At 42.0% G+C, this 14,274-nt stretch overlaps 1 protein-coding gene across 1 annotated transcript in view; it reads left to right on the top strand.

Moving 5' to 3' along the window:
• The first annotated feature begins 3,224 nt into the window (after positions 1 to 3,224).
• AQP11 (aquaporin 11) overlaps positions 3,225 to 14,274 on the top strand; it is an 18,016-nt gene continuing 6,966 nt past the window's right edge. Inside the window, exons 1-5 of the mRNA XM_027848085.1 lie at positions 3,225 to 3,265; positions 3,481 to 3,845; positions 3,880 to 4,066; positions 4,099 to 4,241; positions 4,274 to 4,999. Of these exons, the coding sequence (XP_027703886.1) occupies positions 3,225 to 3,265; positions 3,481 to 3,845; positions 3,880 to 4,066; positions 4,099 to 4,241; positions 4,274 to 4,999 (1,462 nt within the window). The remainder of the gene's footprint in view (positions 3,266 to 3,480; positions 3,846 to 3,879; positions 4,067 to 4,098; positions 4,242 to 4,273; positions 5,000 to 14,274) is intronic.

The raw sequence follows: 14,274 nt of genomic DNA, 5'->3' as shown, positions 1-14,274 counted from the left end.
GGCCTCTGATATAAGTTATATTAATAAATCTTACAGTATGGGATCACCAATGAAGAGGATTGTACTAGGTTCAAAGTAGAGAGAGGAAAACCAGATTTCTCCTTAACAATATCATTCATAATTGGAAGAGGTGAGATGCTGGTAAATGTTTAACAACTGGATCTCTAGGGGGGGAAAACATAGGCTGGACACACTTTTAAATTTAATCTGCATTATTAATATTTTCTCCATCACTTTCTTAAATCTAGACTCTAGACAATCAACAAAGCAATAAATCAAGCTCACATTGAAAATTTAACCATTGATAAGAAATGGCTCCAGAACACCACTGAAGGAAATTGCCTCATTATGAAACACAGAACCTAAGATGTTAAGTCATACCTCAGTGGGGATTGGCATATTCCAGATTGGAAAAAGACAATGACCAGCTTAGGAGGAGCTAAAAAGCAAAAAGGAGCTAGTGAATAGGAAGTCAACTTGAAACTATGGTAGGATAAAACTAGGAAGGATAAAGTGTCCATAATTGTTACCTAAAGAGTTGACAATCCTAGCAAGAATCCAGTTTTGATTTGCTAGATCGTAAACTAGAGCTATAAAGTGCCTTCATATCTACCAAAATCAAAGCCAAGAGGCAGGAGACAAACCAGTCGGGTGAGGTTTGTATTCCTAATAAAAGCAATCTATGTCTTTTTATTCAATTTATATTAAAATGCATATTAAATTCAACAGACATTTAGCACAGTATTATTTTAGGAACATTGCCTCAAGTCCTTAAATTTATTTAGAACATAATAGAAGATAATATGAAAATGCATAATGATTGACAGAAAAGGCCAGACTGGCTAATATCCAAAGTCCTTTCTGCTTTAAAAAAATGTTATATTTATTTTACTTCCATAGAATAAATATCCATGGTTTCACCCTCATACATGGAATCCTCTCACTCTTACCTCCATCTTTTATAATCCCTTCAAGGTCCAGTTCAATTATCACTTCCTCTAGGAAGAATTTCCTGATTTCCACTCGTTTGTCCCCATTTTCCTCCTTCCCTGAAATTGTGTGTGTGTGTGTGTAGCTCTAATGGTCTGATCAACCAAAGTCAGACACGCTGTACATTGACCCAACATAGTGATGTCATTTTGGTTCTCTTCGAGTATGAAGGGCAACAATAACCAACTTTGTCTGTAAACATGTTATATTCCTTCAATGTAAGCTCTTAGGCAGAGACTATTCCACTTTTTTATTAGTATATTCAATGTCTACCATAGTACCTGGTACATAGTAAGTGCTTAATAAATGCCATCTCACCATTTCCCAACCATCTCCAAATCAGGCCACCTGTATGCTGGCCTTCCTTGAACCTCTGCCCCTGGTACGTTAGACTCCAATAGGTAAGCTTTCACCTTATTTTTTCTGGAACCAGGCCACCACAACATATTTCAATCATCCTCAAACTATACTGCCTACATTCTGTTCTTTACTCCACTTTCTAATCTAGTTTCTCTATGCGTGTTGTCTTTCCCTTTTAGAAGGGCTGTTTTGCTTGTTTGTGTTTGTATTCCCCAGTGTTTAGCACAGCACCTGGCACATAGTAAGCACTTAATAAATTGCTTTCCTCACTCATTCACAGAGGCAGCTAGGTGGTGCTTCAGGTAGTGCATGGGCTTGGAGTCAAGAAGACCTATGCTCAAATTCAGCTTTAGACACTAGTTTACTTGCTAGTTTACATGTCACTTAACCTGTTTGCCTCAGTTTCCCTATCTGTAAAATGAGGATGACAATAACATTTACTTCCCAAGGTTGTTGTGAGGATCAAATGACATAAAAATTGCATAGCACTTAGGACAGTGTCTGACACTTAGTGTTACATAAATGTTAATTATTATTGTCATCATCATTCAAGCAGGAGATGAAATCATCTTTGGCTGGAATTCAGAGTACACAAAGAGAAATAATATGTAATAAGACTGGAAAGGTAGGTTATAGCCAGATTGTGAAGTGCCATAAATGCCAAGCTAAGATATTTTATAGCCAATAGGGAGCCACAGAAGGTTTTGGGGTTTTGTTTTTAGCAGGGAAAGGACAGGCCTGTACGTCAGGGTGCTGCATAAAAGACAGATTGACAAAGTGGGAGATTGGAGAAGAAGTTAGGAGACTGTCACAATAATCTGAGGGGGGGAAAAGTAATAAAAGCCTTAACTAAGGTCATAAGTGGAGAGAAGAAAATAAATGAGAAGTGGAATTTGAATTGATAAAACCAGACAATTGTTTGGATGTAGGTTGACAGATAAGAGACAAAAGTGACTTTGAGTTTAGGTTATTTTGATTTACTGGCTGTGATGGAGGTGGAGTTGGTAACTTGAGGAGAGAGGACTGGAATAGTTGCTATGATCTATGCATATTATTCTAATAGCAGTATGAGAGAGTTAAGAGATTTTCTCAGGGACCACTGCAATAATCCAGAGAGCTTGATAATGAGGTGAGATGTAAAGAAGGAAGAGGGGCTACAACTTGACAGTTGCTTGGACAGGAGGGGCGAAAGAGAAGAAGTTATAAAAAAGAACACCCAAATGTGGAAGAGTGGATGAATAGTGATACCAATGACAGGTATAGTGAAAAAGCAGGTTTAGGGAGAAACAAAAACTCCACTGAGTGAGGCATCCATGCTGGTAGAGCTGCCTTGAGATTCAGGTCTGACACTCAGAAGGAAGTCAGAACTAGAGATAAGAGATTTGGGAGTCATCTGCGTAAGTGGCAGTTAAACCTGTGGGAGTGAACGAACTGACCAAAAGGAGAAAGTGTAAGGAGCGAAAAAGGCCATTTTTTCCCAAGTGATTGAAAACTAAGATCCACAGAATCTCAGAGTGGAAAGGACCTTTGAGGTCATCTAGTCCAACTTTTAACTGAGAAGAAATTATTCCCTTAAAATAGCTATCATGTTCATATCTTCTTGAATAACTCCCAAGATGAGGTATCCGCTATCTCTGGAGGTAGTCAATTTTTTTTTCCGGATAGCCCTAATTATTAGGACTATTTTTCTCACTCAGATGCCTCTATTTAACGTTCCCCCCACCCCCCAACGCTCCTAGTTCAGTTCTCTGGGACTAAGGACAAGTACAAGTTGCAGAGACAGATTTAGGCTTGATGTCAAGGATGTCATCCGTAAAATGAACAGGAGAAGGAAAGGACAAAGCACTCCAGTATCCTTGCCCAGAAAACCCCAAATGGAGTTAGTTATCCCACAGGGTAACCTAAGGGAGCTCGGGTGAGGAGGAGCCTGCCCTCGAGCAGACCCTAGATGACCACTTGTCCCTGAGGTCCTATTATCTTTAAGGGGCACAGTTTGGGTCCAGTGGTCTCTGAGGTCCCTTCCAACATTAGATTTCTGCAGTACTGTGCCTGCCAAGCACACGAAGGTGGTGATCACGTCCCTGGCTTTCTCGCAAATTCTCTTGGAGCAAACCGTGGTGAATAATTCAGAGTGTGGAAAATTCAAGGCAGGACCCCACCCCGCAGGACGGTTTTTCTGGCAGGGGGCACGGCCACCGCACTGCGGGGAACTGAGCCTTTATGTCACCACAAAAATTGTGCAACCACGCGAGGCGGAGGTGGGACAGGTGTGGGATTTTGTCCCCCGACCACGGAGGGGGGAACACTGAAGGAAAGTCGGTTGAGCCGCGTATGTGTTTCCTTTGCTCCGGGCCAACTGTCACACCGTCGCTCGGAGCGACTTGGACGACCCTACCCACTCCCGTCCCACACGCTCTCGCCCACCAACGGAGCTGGCGCGTGCCCGCTCCCGCAAGCGTACGCCTGCGCGGCGGGCCCCTCCTCCCGCCCCTGCGGTGGCGTGCTCGCGCCCTCGCTTTCCTACACCAGGGAAACTTCCACCTAGACTCCCAAAGGTCAAAGGGGCGCGTGGCCCGGAGCCGGGGGAGGGGGGGGAAGAAGCGGGCGAGTCGGTCGCGCACGCGCGGTGGTGCGCCCCGGCGCGCGCTCCTCTGCCCCCTCTTCCCCTCCCCTCCCCGGGTTCCCAACCTCATTCGTTGGGTCCGAGGCAGACGAGGTGCGTGTGGGGTGTCTGCGTTTCTCCCCCAGCTGGGTGAGACTGACCGTTGGGAGCCTCCGTCCCCGGAGTCGCCGTCCTAGTCCGCTACCTCCCCTCCCTGGCTCTGCCCCAACAGACGATCCGGGAGCCGGGAGCCGGGGAGGGGAGGACAAGGAGGAGGAGCCCACCCTGAGCCCACCCCTTTCATCCAATTCCCTCTCTAAGCCTTAGAGCTGGAGCTGCGGAACCAGGAGGACCCGGGGACTCTGGACCCGGGGCGGGTCCAGGACCAGGAGGTTCCAAAGCAGCCGGCGATCTCAGCGAGGGAGCTGCAGCTGACCCTGCTGAAGATGTGGGCGGAGGGGCAGGACACCTGCATGTCCCTGGGGGTGATGCTCTGCGTGGTCCTGCTCACCAGCTTGGCGCGCGTCCTGGTCCGGAGGCACATCAGCTCCTCGTTCGTCCGCGTCTTTGCGGCGGAGCTGCTGGCCACCTTCCAGCTCTGCTGCTGTTCCCTGGAGCTCCAGGTGCTGAGCGACCTGGGGCCGGCCAACCCCAGCTGGACCCTGACCATGATCTACTTCCTCTCCCTCGTCCATGGCCTGACGCTGGTGGGCGCCATCAGCAACCCGTGCGGGGTCCTGGAGCAGCTGGCGCTGGAGCAGATGCCCCTGTGGTTGGGCTTCCTCAAGATCTTCGCGCAGATGCTCAGCTCGGGACTCAGCCGGACTTTCATGATCTGGGTCTGGAACCTGGGCATTTCCAAGAGCCACTTTGTCGAGAGGGCTCTGAAGTGTACCAACCCTATCCATCTCGCTCTGCCCGAGGCATTCCTCGTGGAGATGGTCTGCTCCTTCATCTTCCACAGTGCCGTGATGCATTTCCAGGAGGTCAGGCTCAAGTTTCGAATCCACATGCAGGCAGCACTCATCACGTTTTTGGTCTTTGCAGGTTTGTTTCGAGAGCGCCCACTAGGCATCCACTTCCACTCCTTTTTAACCATGCACTACCACCACTGTTCTAGCCATTTCTCAGTTGTTGTGGTGGTTTTTCTTTTTTTCTTTTTTTAATAATACTTTGCATTTCTGTAGTGCTTCTGAAGTTTACTAAGGACAGCTCTGTGAAGGAGGGATATCGCTGTGCAGTCGTGTTCCACTCTTGGTGACCCCCTTTGGGGTTTTCTTGGCAAAGATACTGAAGTGATTTGCCACTTCCTTCTCCAGCTCATTTTACAGATGAGGAAACTGAGGCAAACAGGGTTAAGTGGCTTGCCCAGGGTCACACAGCTAGTAAGTATATGAGGCTGGATTTGAACTTCGGAAAACGAGTCTTTCTGACTCTAAGCTGGGCACTCGATCCACTGTGCCACTTAGCTGCCCGTGACCGGGGGAGGGGGGGAGGGGGAGGAGGAGGAGGAGGGCGGAGAGAAGAGAGCTTCAGGATTATTACTACTCTCATTTCATGGAAGGAAAGTTAAGTGACTTGCTACCGTGGCAGAGTTTAAACTCTAATCCAGGCCGTAGGATCGAAGAGTTTGGAATTTGTAACAAACTGTTGAGATTATCTAGGACAACTCCCTAGTTTTACAGAAGAGGAAACCGAAGCGAGGTGGGGGAGGGAGATGACCTGACTGAGGTTAAAAAGATAGTAAGGAGTTGGGCTGGGATTTGAACCCAGACTGGTCTTCTGATTCCAAACCTTTTTTAGGGCAGTGGCTGCCGATTTCAGATAAATTTTTACATGGTATCCCATTGAAGGGACAGAGCTATAATAGCACTCAGTTCCTCCATTCCGGCTCTGAGTTCATTTTTCTGGCGTTTGCACACAAAAAAAGATCTATTTTATTTATTCATTTTTTTAAATAATGACAACCTGATGTTGGAACTGAGGGATGAGGTCCTGTAAGATTCTAGAGGGCAATCAATGCCTTGAGGAATGAGTGAGTTCGGTAAGATACTTCAGACGGCAGTGCCTGGAGAAAAGAAGGCTTGGGAGAATCACTTCTGATCTTCAAACATTTAAAGAGCTATCATGTGGAAGGGAGATTTAGATATGTTTATTCTATTTGGCTCCAGAGGACTTGTCTAGGTTCAGGGGTGAGAGCTATTTGAAAACGGACCATCTCAGTCAGTCATCAAGCATTTATTAAGTGCTTACTATGTGCCAGGCCCAAGTACTGGGGATACAAAGAAAGACAAAAACATGATCCCTGCTCTGAGGGAGCTCAGAGTGCAATGGGATCGACATTACAAATAATTACATACATACAAGATAGGCACGGTGTAAATAGAGGATGAACCACCTGCAGACAACACTCATCACATTTTTGGTCAGAGGGAAAGTACTAGGAGAGGAAGGTGTGAATTGGAAAAGCCTCCTGCAGAAGGTAGGTTTGGGGCTGAGTGTTGAAAGAAGCCAGGGAAACCAGGTTGCATAGATGGAGAGGGAGAATGTGTCAGGTATTGGGAACAGCCAATGGAAAAATTCAGTAAGAAGGCCAGGCTACTTGGACAGTAAAGGAGATGGAAGAGAGTAAAATGTAAGGTTACTGGAAAACTAGGAAGGGTCCAGGTTGTGAAGGGCTTTAAAGGTCAGACAGGATTTTAAATAGGTAATGATTGGACCCAATTGCTGGAGGAAGTAGCAGAATTTACTTATTACAGAACAGTCACTTCCATTTGAAGTTTTAAATGTATAGTGTTCTCATCCCTTATCCCTATACTCACTAAAAATTGATAAAAGGTCCAAAAATAACTAATGTAAATTTTATATAAAACTCTTAAAAATTCTGTCATTCTTATCACTAGTCTTTTCTAATACTTGGTTCCCATAGAAGTATAGTTCTGTTAGAATCCCCTGATACATCTTGGGATATTTTAAAATTCATTTACAAGTCATCTAAAAACAGTTTATAAATTTTAAAATGTACCTCAAATGGAAGTGACTTCTTTGAAAAAAAAAAAAACTGGTCCATTTGTTCATGATACAGCTTCACCAATCCCAAATGCAGCAGACCATCTTCTGTGAGGCAGAGGGATTTAAGGAACAGTGTTGAATGACATACTTTTGAAATTACTTTTGAAACACTTTTGAAATTTTAACAAAAAATTTAATGGAAATTGTTTGAAAATATTAAGAATACTAGATTTCATGGGGAGACAGGTATCTGTAGCCTATTATTTATATTTTAACTAATTCTTTAAAATTCATTTATAATATTTTATATGTATATTACCCTTGTTAAAGTAGAAAGTGAAACTATTGGTGGTACCAAATCCATTTAAAGACTCTCTCTTTGTAGTTTCCAAGTTATAGTTAAGATAATTGTTCACATTTTCATAGCATTTTATTGTTAACAGAGCACTTTCCTCCCAAATATCCTGTAAGTTGGGTCCTGCAAATATTATTCTCTCTACAGATGAGGAAATTGAGACTCAGAGAGGTCAAGACTTAGCCAAGGTCACACGGTTAGTAAGTGGTAGAACTGAGACCTTAATTCAGCAAATACATTGCTCTTTCCAGATAGGAAAAGGATCTTTACCTTCCTTTAAAATTTAAGTTGTATTGTATCTATGGCCTCCTCAGAAGAACTATTTATATAATCTATTCCTTAATGTTTCCTTTAGGGGTGGAGAAGAAAGGTGTCCAACAAGGGAAAGGGAGAGTACAAAAGTGTGTTGTGGGATTGGCAAGTTCATTGTTTTAAAGTTCTCGTCTTAGGTAAATAACATTCCCAAGGTCTTTCACAAAATAAGTTTTATCAAAAATAATTATAACAGGGTAATTATTTATAGACTGCTAGTGATTCCTTCATTTTACAGGCAAGCAAGGATTTTTTAAAATAGAGAAATGATCAAATTTGGAACTTAAGATTAAAACTGAGGAAACATGTTGAAGGAACTTCTGGCAACAGCACATTTTGGGCAGGGAGGGAAAGAACTCTCCTTCCTTCCTCCCACAGTAGAGGCCTTGAATAGAAGGCACGGCCCACTGGAGAACAGGAACCAGACGTCCCTCTTTGGGACCAGATCTAGATTGATAATTGCAGCATACAAGTGATAGATACTTAACATGTTGTGATTTCTTCTTTCGTTCCTTTCTTTTCTGTTAGAGTAATGAATACTAAGTTAAATTCTCCCCTTAGAAGTTGTAGAACTGAAAGATGAAAGCAACCTTAGAAGTCACTTGGGCCAACTGTTTGATTATACAGAGGAAACTAAGTCTCACAGGGCAAAGAGCTTGCTTCTTTCATACAGTTAGTAAAAGTGTCAGGGACAAGCCTTAGGTGTTGTGATCCCAAATCTATTTCTCTTTCTTTCCTGTATCATAAAGCCAGAGCTGTAACTAGAAAAAGGACTTTCTTCCAGAGCACTGAAATTTATGCACTGTTCAGCAGCTAGAAATAATTTGAACTTGTTACCTGGTTAGCAAGAATAGCATGATTAGCAGATATAATTCTAAATCAAATTGCTTACCTTCTCAGTGAGGGGGAAGGAGAGAATTTGGAACTCAAAACTTTAAAAAATGAATGCTAAAAATTTTTACATGTAATTGAAAAATGTATATTTTTCTGACAAAAAAAGAAGAGAGTGATTAGGTCTGGATCTGTGATTTTCAGATGAGGTAACTCCATCAATGTAGGTTGATACCTTTTCTGTAATTTAAAATGTTAGAGAATTGCCTGGAGCACTGAATATTAAATGACTTGCCCAGGATCATACAGCCAGTATGTGCTAGAGGCAGAAAGTGAACCCGGATGTTTCTTCTTCACAGCCAGCTTTCTGTCCACCACAACATGCAGACCTTCGTTACTAAGAATAGGTAAAATATGAAACTATGGACTGTACCATCTGCAAGTCACTATAGTAACTAATTCTCCCTCCTGTTCAACTGGCTTTGTCTTGATTGGATTAGCATCACATTATGAATTACGAAGTTGATTGGAAGGCTCATTTTACATTGTTTGCCACCGGCACCTAAGTTACTATTTGCAACTCTGCATAAAGCATCTGTGGAAATTGCATGGACATTCATCCAGAATCATTAAGTCTCTTGAGTTGAAAGGAAACTTCAAGGTTCACCTAGTCCAAGGGTGGGGAACCTGAGGCCACATGTGGCCTTCTAGGTCCTCAAGTGCAGCCCTTCGACCGAATCCAAACTTCTGTGAAGTTTGGATTCGGTCGAAGGGCTGCACTTGAGGACCTAGAGTGCCACAGGTTCTCTGCCTCTGATTCTAGTCCAACCAGTCCCTGAGTAGGAATTCTCTGTACAATCCCTCTGCTGCTCCTCCGCTCCTAAAGAACTAACCAATTTGGAGGCAGCATTTCCGGTGCTCCCATCATCAGGAAGTTTTCCATGAGATTGAACCAAAATCTGTGTCTCTGTAACTGCTCTCCTAGTTCTCGATCAAGATAAGTTTATTCTTTTGACCATGCGATAACATTTCAGCTCCTTGTTGCACAGCTTGAATGTATTTGTGTCACTCCCCCTCGCCCCCTTCTTCCCTATTAAATTCTTTTCTTTCCTGAAAGAAATTCCTCCAGCTGAGCCTCCTGTGGTATGGTATTCACTTTCCTTAGCACCTTGCAGGATATCATGGATTGAGTCCAATCTCCCCAGGGCCCACAGAGTTAGTGCAGTAGTACAAAAAAGAAAACTAGGAATGGAGTCACAGAATCCACCCCAACCCGGGCCTTTTTTTTTTTTTTTTGGCTCCCCTGAATAGTGTTGCCAATAGATAATGAAGTAAGATTTTTTTCATCTTGTATATACATGTTACCCTTGGGCAAAAATCATGAAACACGAGATGAGAAGGTGTGGATGGGAGGTGATTTGTACCTAAACCGAGCAACTATACCACTGTATAAAAGAACAGTATGATTTAATAAATTTTATCTTCACTCTACAAAACCAGTAAAACCAATTAATACAGGCCATTCTCTTGATTTGGGGGTGGAGGAGAGGGTGTAGGAAAGAGCCACAAACTGGGAATGTACTTCAAGAATAACTATGGAGATGCATTTACAATATTAGTGATGACTTGTAGTCCTGGCCTAGAATGTATCAGTAGGTTGATATGTGGAGCCAGTGTGCTGGCATAATCAACAAGTATTTTATTTAGCTCATGGTACTCTGATCATAGTATCAAGATCATTAACGGATTTTTGCTGCCCTTTTTATCCCAGTGGTAGCCCAGATTAACTGGTTTTACTAGTTCAGTAGAGGTATAATTTACTAAATAATGGCCTTCTTCAAAACTTGTATGGATTGGTGAATTCATCAGTATGAGTGATTCCTCCAGCCTTCTATATCTTCTTTTCCTGTGATCCATGAAACATAATACTTGAGAGATTTAAAGGTATTGGTGCCTATTTCAAGCCTGCCTCACTTATTCCCAGGAATGTGGTTCCTGTGCTGAGAAATTCTAGCTCAATGAGCAAAGAAAAGCAATACATTTTACAGTTCTATAACAATTTACTGTTTACTGACCTGTGAGTTCTATAATGCAAGTTCTGTATGTTTTCTGCTCAGTAAAAGTAAGCTTGGACTTGGAAAGATGAGGTCACTTAGGTATGGTCACCATGACAGTTAATGTTTCTCCAGAGAAACACAGACTTGGGTCTTCAGACTTCAAGCCCAGTGGTTTTACCACATTATTTTATGCATAACTGATTGACCACAGATTGAAAAGAATATGTACTTGTTTTCTCTAATTCCAGTTTTGAAGGGCTTCAACAATAAATCAGGCCCAACAGTTTACCTCACTTTTAGTATTTGAGTCCATGAGTTTCATAGTTTGATACCTGTTTATATCAGGATAGGTAAAGTTCCAAACGAACTTCCAATATCTTTGCAAAAGTTTTTTGAAAAATGCTTTTGTTACAAGATTTTCTGGGGGAAATTTCAATGACGTTTATATTATGAATCTGATGCAAAACACACTTGTTTGTATTTGGTCCATATTCTCTCAGTGATCTCATTTAACTATCATGGCCATGTAGGATAAGGATAAGGAGGATTGCACCGGAATTTTCATTGGTAGAGGGAGCTTCTGGGTGAGGAAGCACCCTCCACCAAATGTAGGTCTGCACCTTCTTTACGACTGAGAAGTCTTGCAGAGCTGCCCGGAGTCCTGAGAGGTTCAGTGATCTGCCCGGGCCAACATGTGTCAGAAGCAAGGTTTGCGTCCACTTCTTCTGGCTCCAAGGCCTTCTCTCCAGCTACTGCGCCATGTCAGAGATGACTTCTGGACCTGTCCATCCAGCCCTCATCTATTCTGGATTCTAGTCCCTCGTCTCTAGATGCATGTTTGATGTTTAAAAAGCCCCAACAGCTTATTATTTTTCCCCTAAAATCAGCCCTCCTCTGCACTTTAAAATTTTGTTGAGGGCACCACGTTCTTCCAGTTACCCAGCTTTACCATCCTTGCTCTTTCACTCTCACTCCTACCCCCCTGTCCAGTCATTGGCAGGTCTTGTTAATGCTGTTTCCCAGACATCTCTTAAGTCCATTCTCCTATCTTCATATAAATAATAATAGCTAACATTTAAACTGCAGACTGCCTCATCCATTTCCTTATCCTCACCCAGATTGATGCCATACCAAATAACAATAATAATAATAATATTATAACAATAGCTAACATATAGCACTTACTATGTGCCTGGCACTGTGCTCAGCGCTTTACAATTATTATCTCATTTTACTGTCATAACAACCCTAGGAGGAAGATGTCATCATTATTTCCATTTTACAGATGAAACCAAGGCAAACAGAGGTTAAGTGACATACCCATGATCACACAGCAAATAAGTGTCTGAGGCAGGATTTGAACTCAGGTCTTACTGACTCTAGTCCTGGCGCTTTCTCCTTAGTGCCTCCTAGCTGCCTTGCTTCTACTTGGTTTCCATATGTCTAGGCCCTCCCTTCTCCAATCCATTCTCCACCTCAAGAGGTTTCAGCGGCTCTTCATTGCATGTAAGATAAACTAAAGACTCTTCAACATTTAAGCCCGTGACCATTTGACTGTCATCAACACTGGCTACTCCCTGTACATGACATTCCATCTCTTGCCTCTCCTACCTTTGCCCAGGTTGTCTCCCTCGTCACCTCCCCATCTTGGAACATCTCATTTCCTTCAAGGCTTTGCTCAAGTGCTCCTACATTCAAGAGGCTGCTCTGATTTTCCCAAGTGTTAATTCACCATCACTGTGTATTTTGCCTAAGTCCTTTATTTACTCTTCTGTGAACATGTATCCCCCAATAGAATGCAATCTCCATATCTCCTTTTTGCCTTTGTGTCCCTAGGCCTAGTCCATGACACTGTTGGCTTGCTTGATTGTGCAACTGCAGATGACCAGGCAGCCCTCATTCAGGTTCTGAGAACCATGTAGAGTCATCCAGAGCCATTTGAATGATTAGCTCCAGCTTGAGTTAAGCAGAATTCCTCACCGGATAGGAATCATTAAAGAGAATTTTATTGAGCATCAGCTATTTGCTCAACTCAGTACTCTATGCTGTGTAGTATAAAATAGAATCTTACCCTCAGGGAGCTTCAGTTCTCTCAGCTCTTTGAGGGTAGGCCCTGCCATGTTGTAGACCCTTAACGATGGGCCTAGTACAGAGAGGAGAGAGAAGTGTTGCATGTTGGTTGGTGCTAGAGTCAGGTAGACCTGGATTCTAACCTGCTTCTGACATTAATGAGTTATGTGACCACAGGCAGATTGCTGAACCTCTGCTAAGGGTTTCTTCCTTTGTAAGAAGAAAGTCTACTCCAGAAGGGCTTTGAAGCTCCAACGAAGTAGGTATGCAAAGCATTACATAAATATGAGTTATTTTAGTAAGCGCTCAATAAACATTTGCTGAATTAGGAAGATGAGATTTTATTAACAATGAAACCATAATGAATTGCAAATGAAGGTAACAACCAATTCAGAGAAATTTTGAATTATGTTGTGCAGTTTGAAAGAATTTCAGAGAAGTAGGGCTATCTAGGAGGAATGGAGCAGTCAAGAGCGGCTTCATGGAAGAGGTGGAATGTGTATTTGCCTTTCAAAATCAAGTTCATAAAGTTCAAATATCTTCTAGTGGCTCCTTTTCAGATTTATTCTGATGAATTCAAATCAGAGATGTGTTAATATTTATATTCTAAAAAACAGGTTTCCAAATGTAGGTCTTTATATCAGTAGGTACACATAATTTGTATATATGTTTATATTTTATAGTCATGCTTTAAATATGCAGAAGAAATGTCTGATTTTAATCTGTACCATTTTTACATAGAAAGGTAACAGTTGAAATTGAGGAGTGGGAATTTTCTGTTTCTAATCCACATTGGGTCTCATATTGGCATATGACTTCTTAAAATCCTTCGGTTCTTTCTCTTGCCCCTAGCCCAAGTTGGATTTTCCCTCTAATAAAGTTAACATGAAATGTCTTATGAAAGAAATGAAATGAATGTTCATAATTATGCAATTATCTGACACTGTGGAATTTAATAAAAATGAATCAACTTACATCAGTATAGTAATTATGGTTTTTCTTGATACTGTGGGGAGGGTTAACTGAAAGGAGTTAGAGGTAAAATGTAATTTTAAAAACTTTTTGGAAAAAAAACTTAATTACAGGAAATGTTTCCTTATGGTTAAAAGTTCAAACATATGGAAGTTAAATACAGATTGTATGATGTCTTGTTAATACACTATGCCTCTGAATTACCTTCCCTGAAGCTCAGTTTTCCCATCTATAAAATCACATGGTTGGAGTAGATGTTGTCTAAGGTCTTTCAATTCTGATTTTGAATTTGAAATTCTGATTTGAATTATCTGGTGGACCAGAAGACATTCATAATGATAACAACTTCCATTTCTCTAGTGCTTTACAGTTTACAAAATGCTTTCCTCACAAGCTTGTTAGGTGTTCCATGAGTTGTTATCCTTCTTGTTTCAGATGAGGAGAAGGTGGGACAGCTGGTGATGTCATTCATCATGTCCATGGGCACACAGCTAGGAACATAACAAAGTGATTGGTGTTCCATCATATTTGGTATCAAGTTATGAGAGCTGATATTTTTCAAAGAAGTTATGCTGGTAGTTGATATAGCCCTCATTCTAAAAGGGAGAAGGGTGGGTAAGAAAACTTTGTTCTCATTTTCTTGTGTTGTTTTTAAAATACAAAAAGGAGTAGCCTAGCCAATCGTGTGGGGATCTTTTTTTTTTTTTTTTTTT

Source organism: Vombatus ursinus, unplaced genomic scaffold (genome assembly GCF_900497805.2).
Source record: "Vombatus ursinus unplaced genomic scaffold, bare-nosed wombat genome assembly UNPS02005659.1, whole genome shotgun sequence".
Classification (NCBI taxonomy): Eukaryota; Metazoa; Chordata; class Mammalia; order Diprotodontia; family Vombatidae; genus Vombatus; species Vombatus ursinus.
The sequence above is the reverse complement of the archived record's forward strand: the minus strand, read 5'-3'. Positions and strand labels throughout refer to the sequence as shown.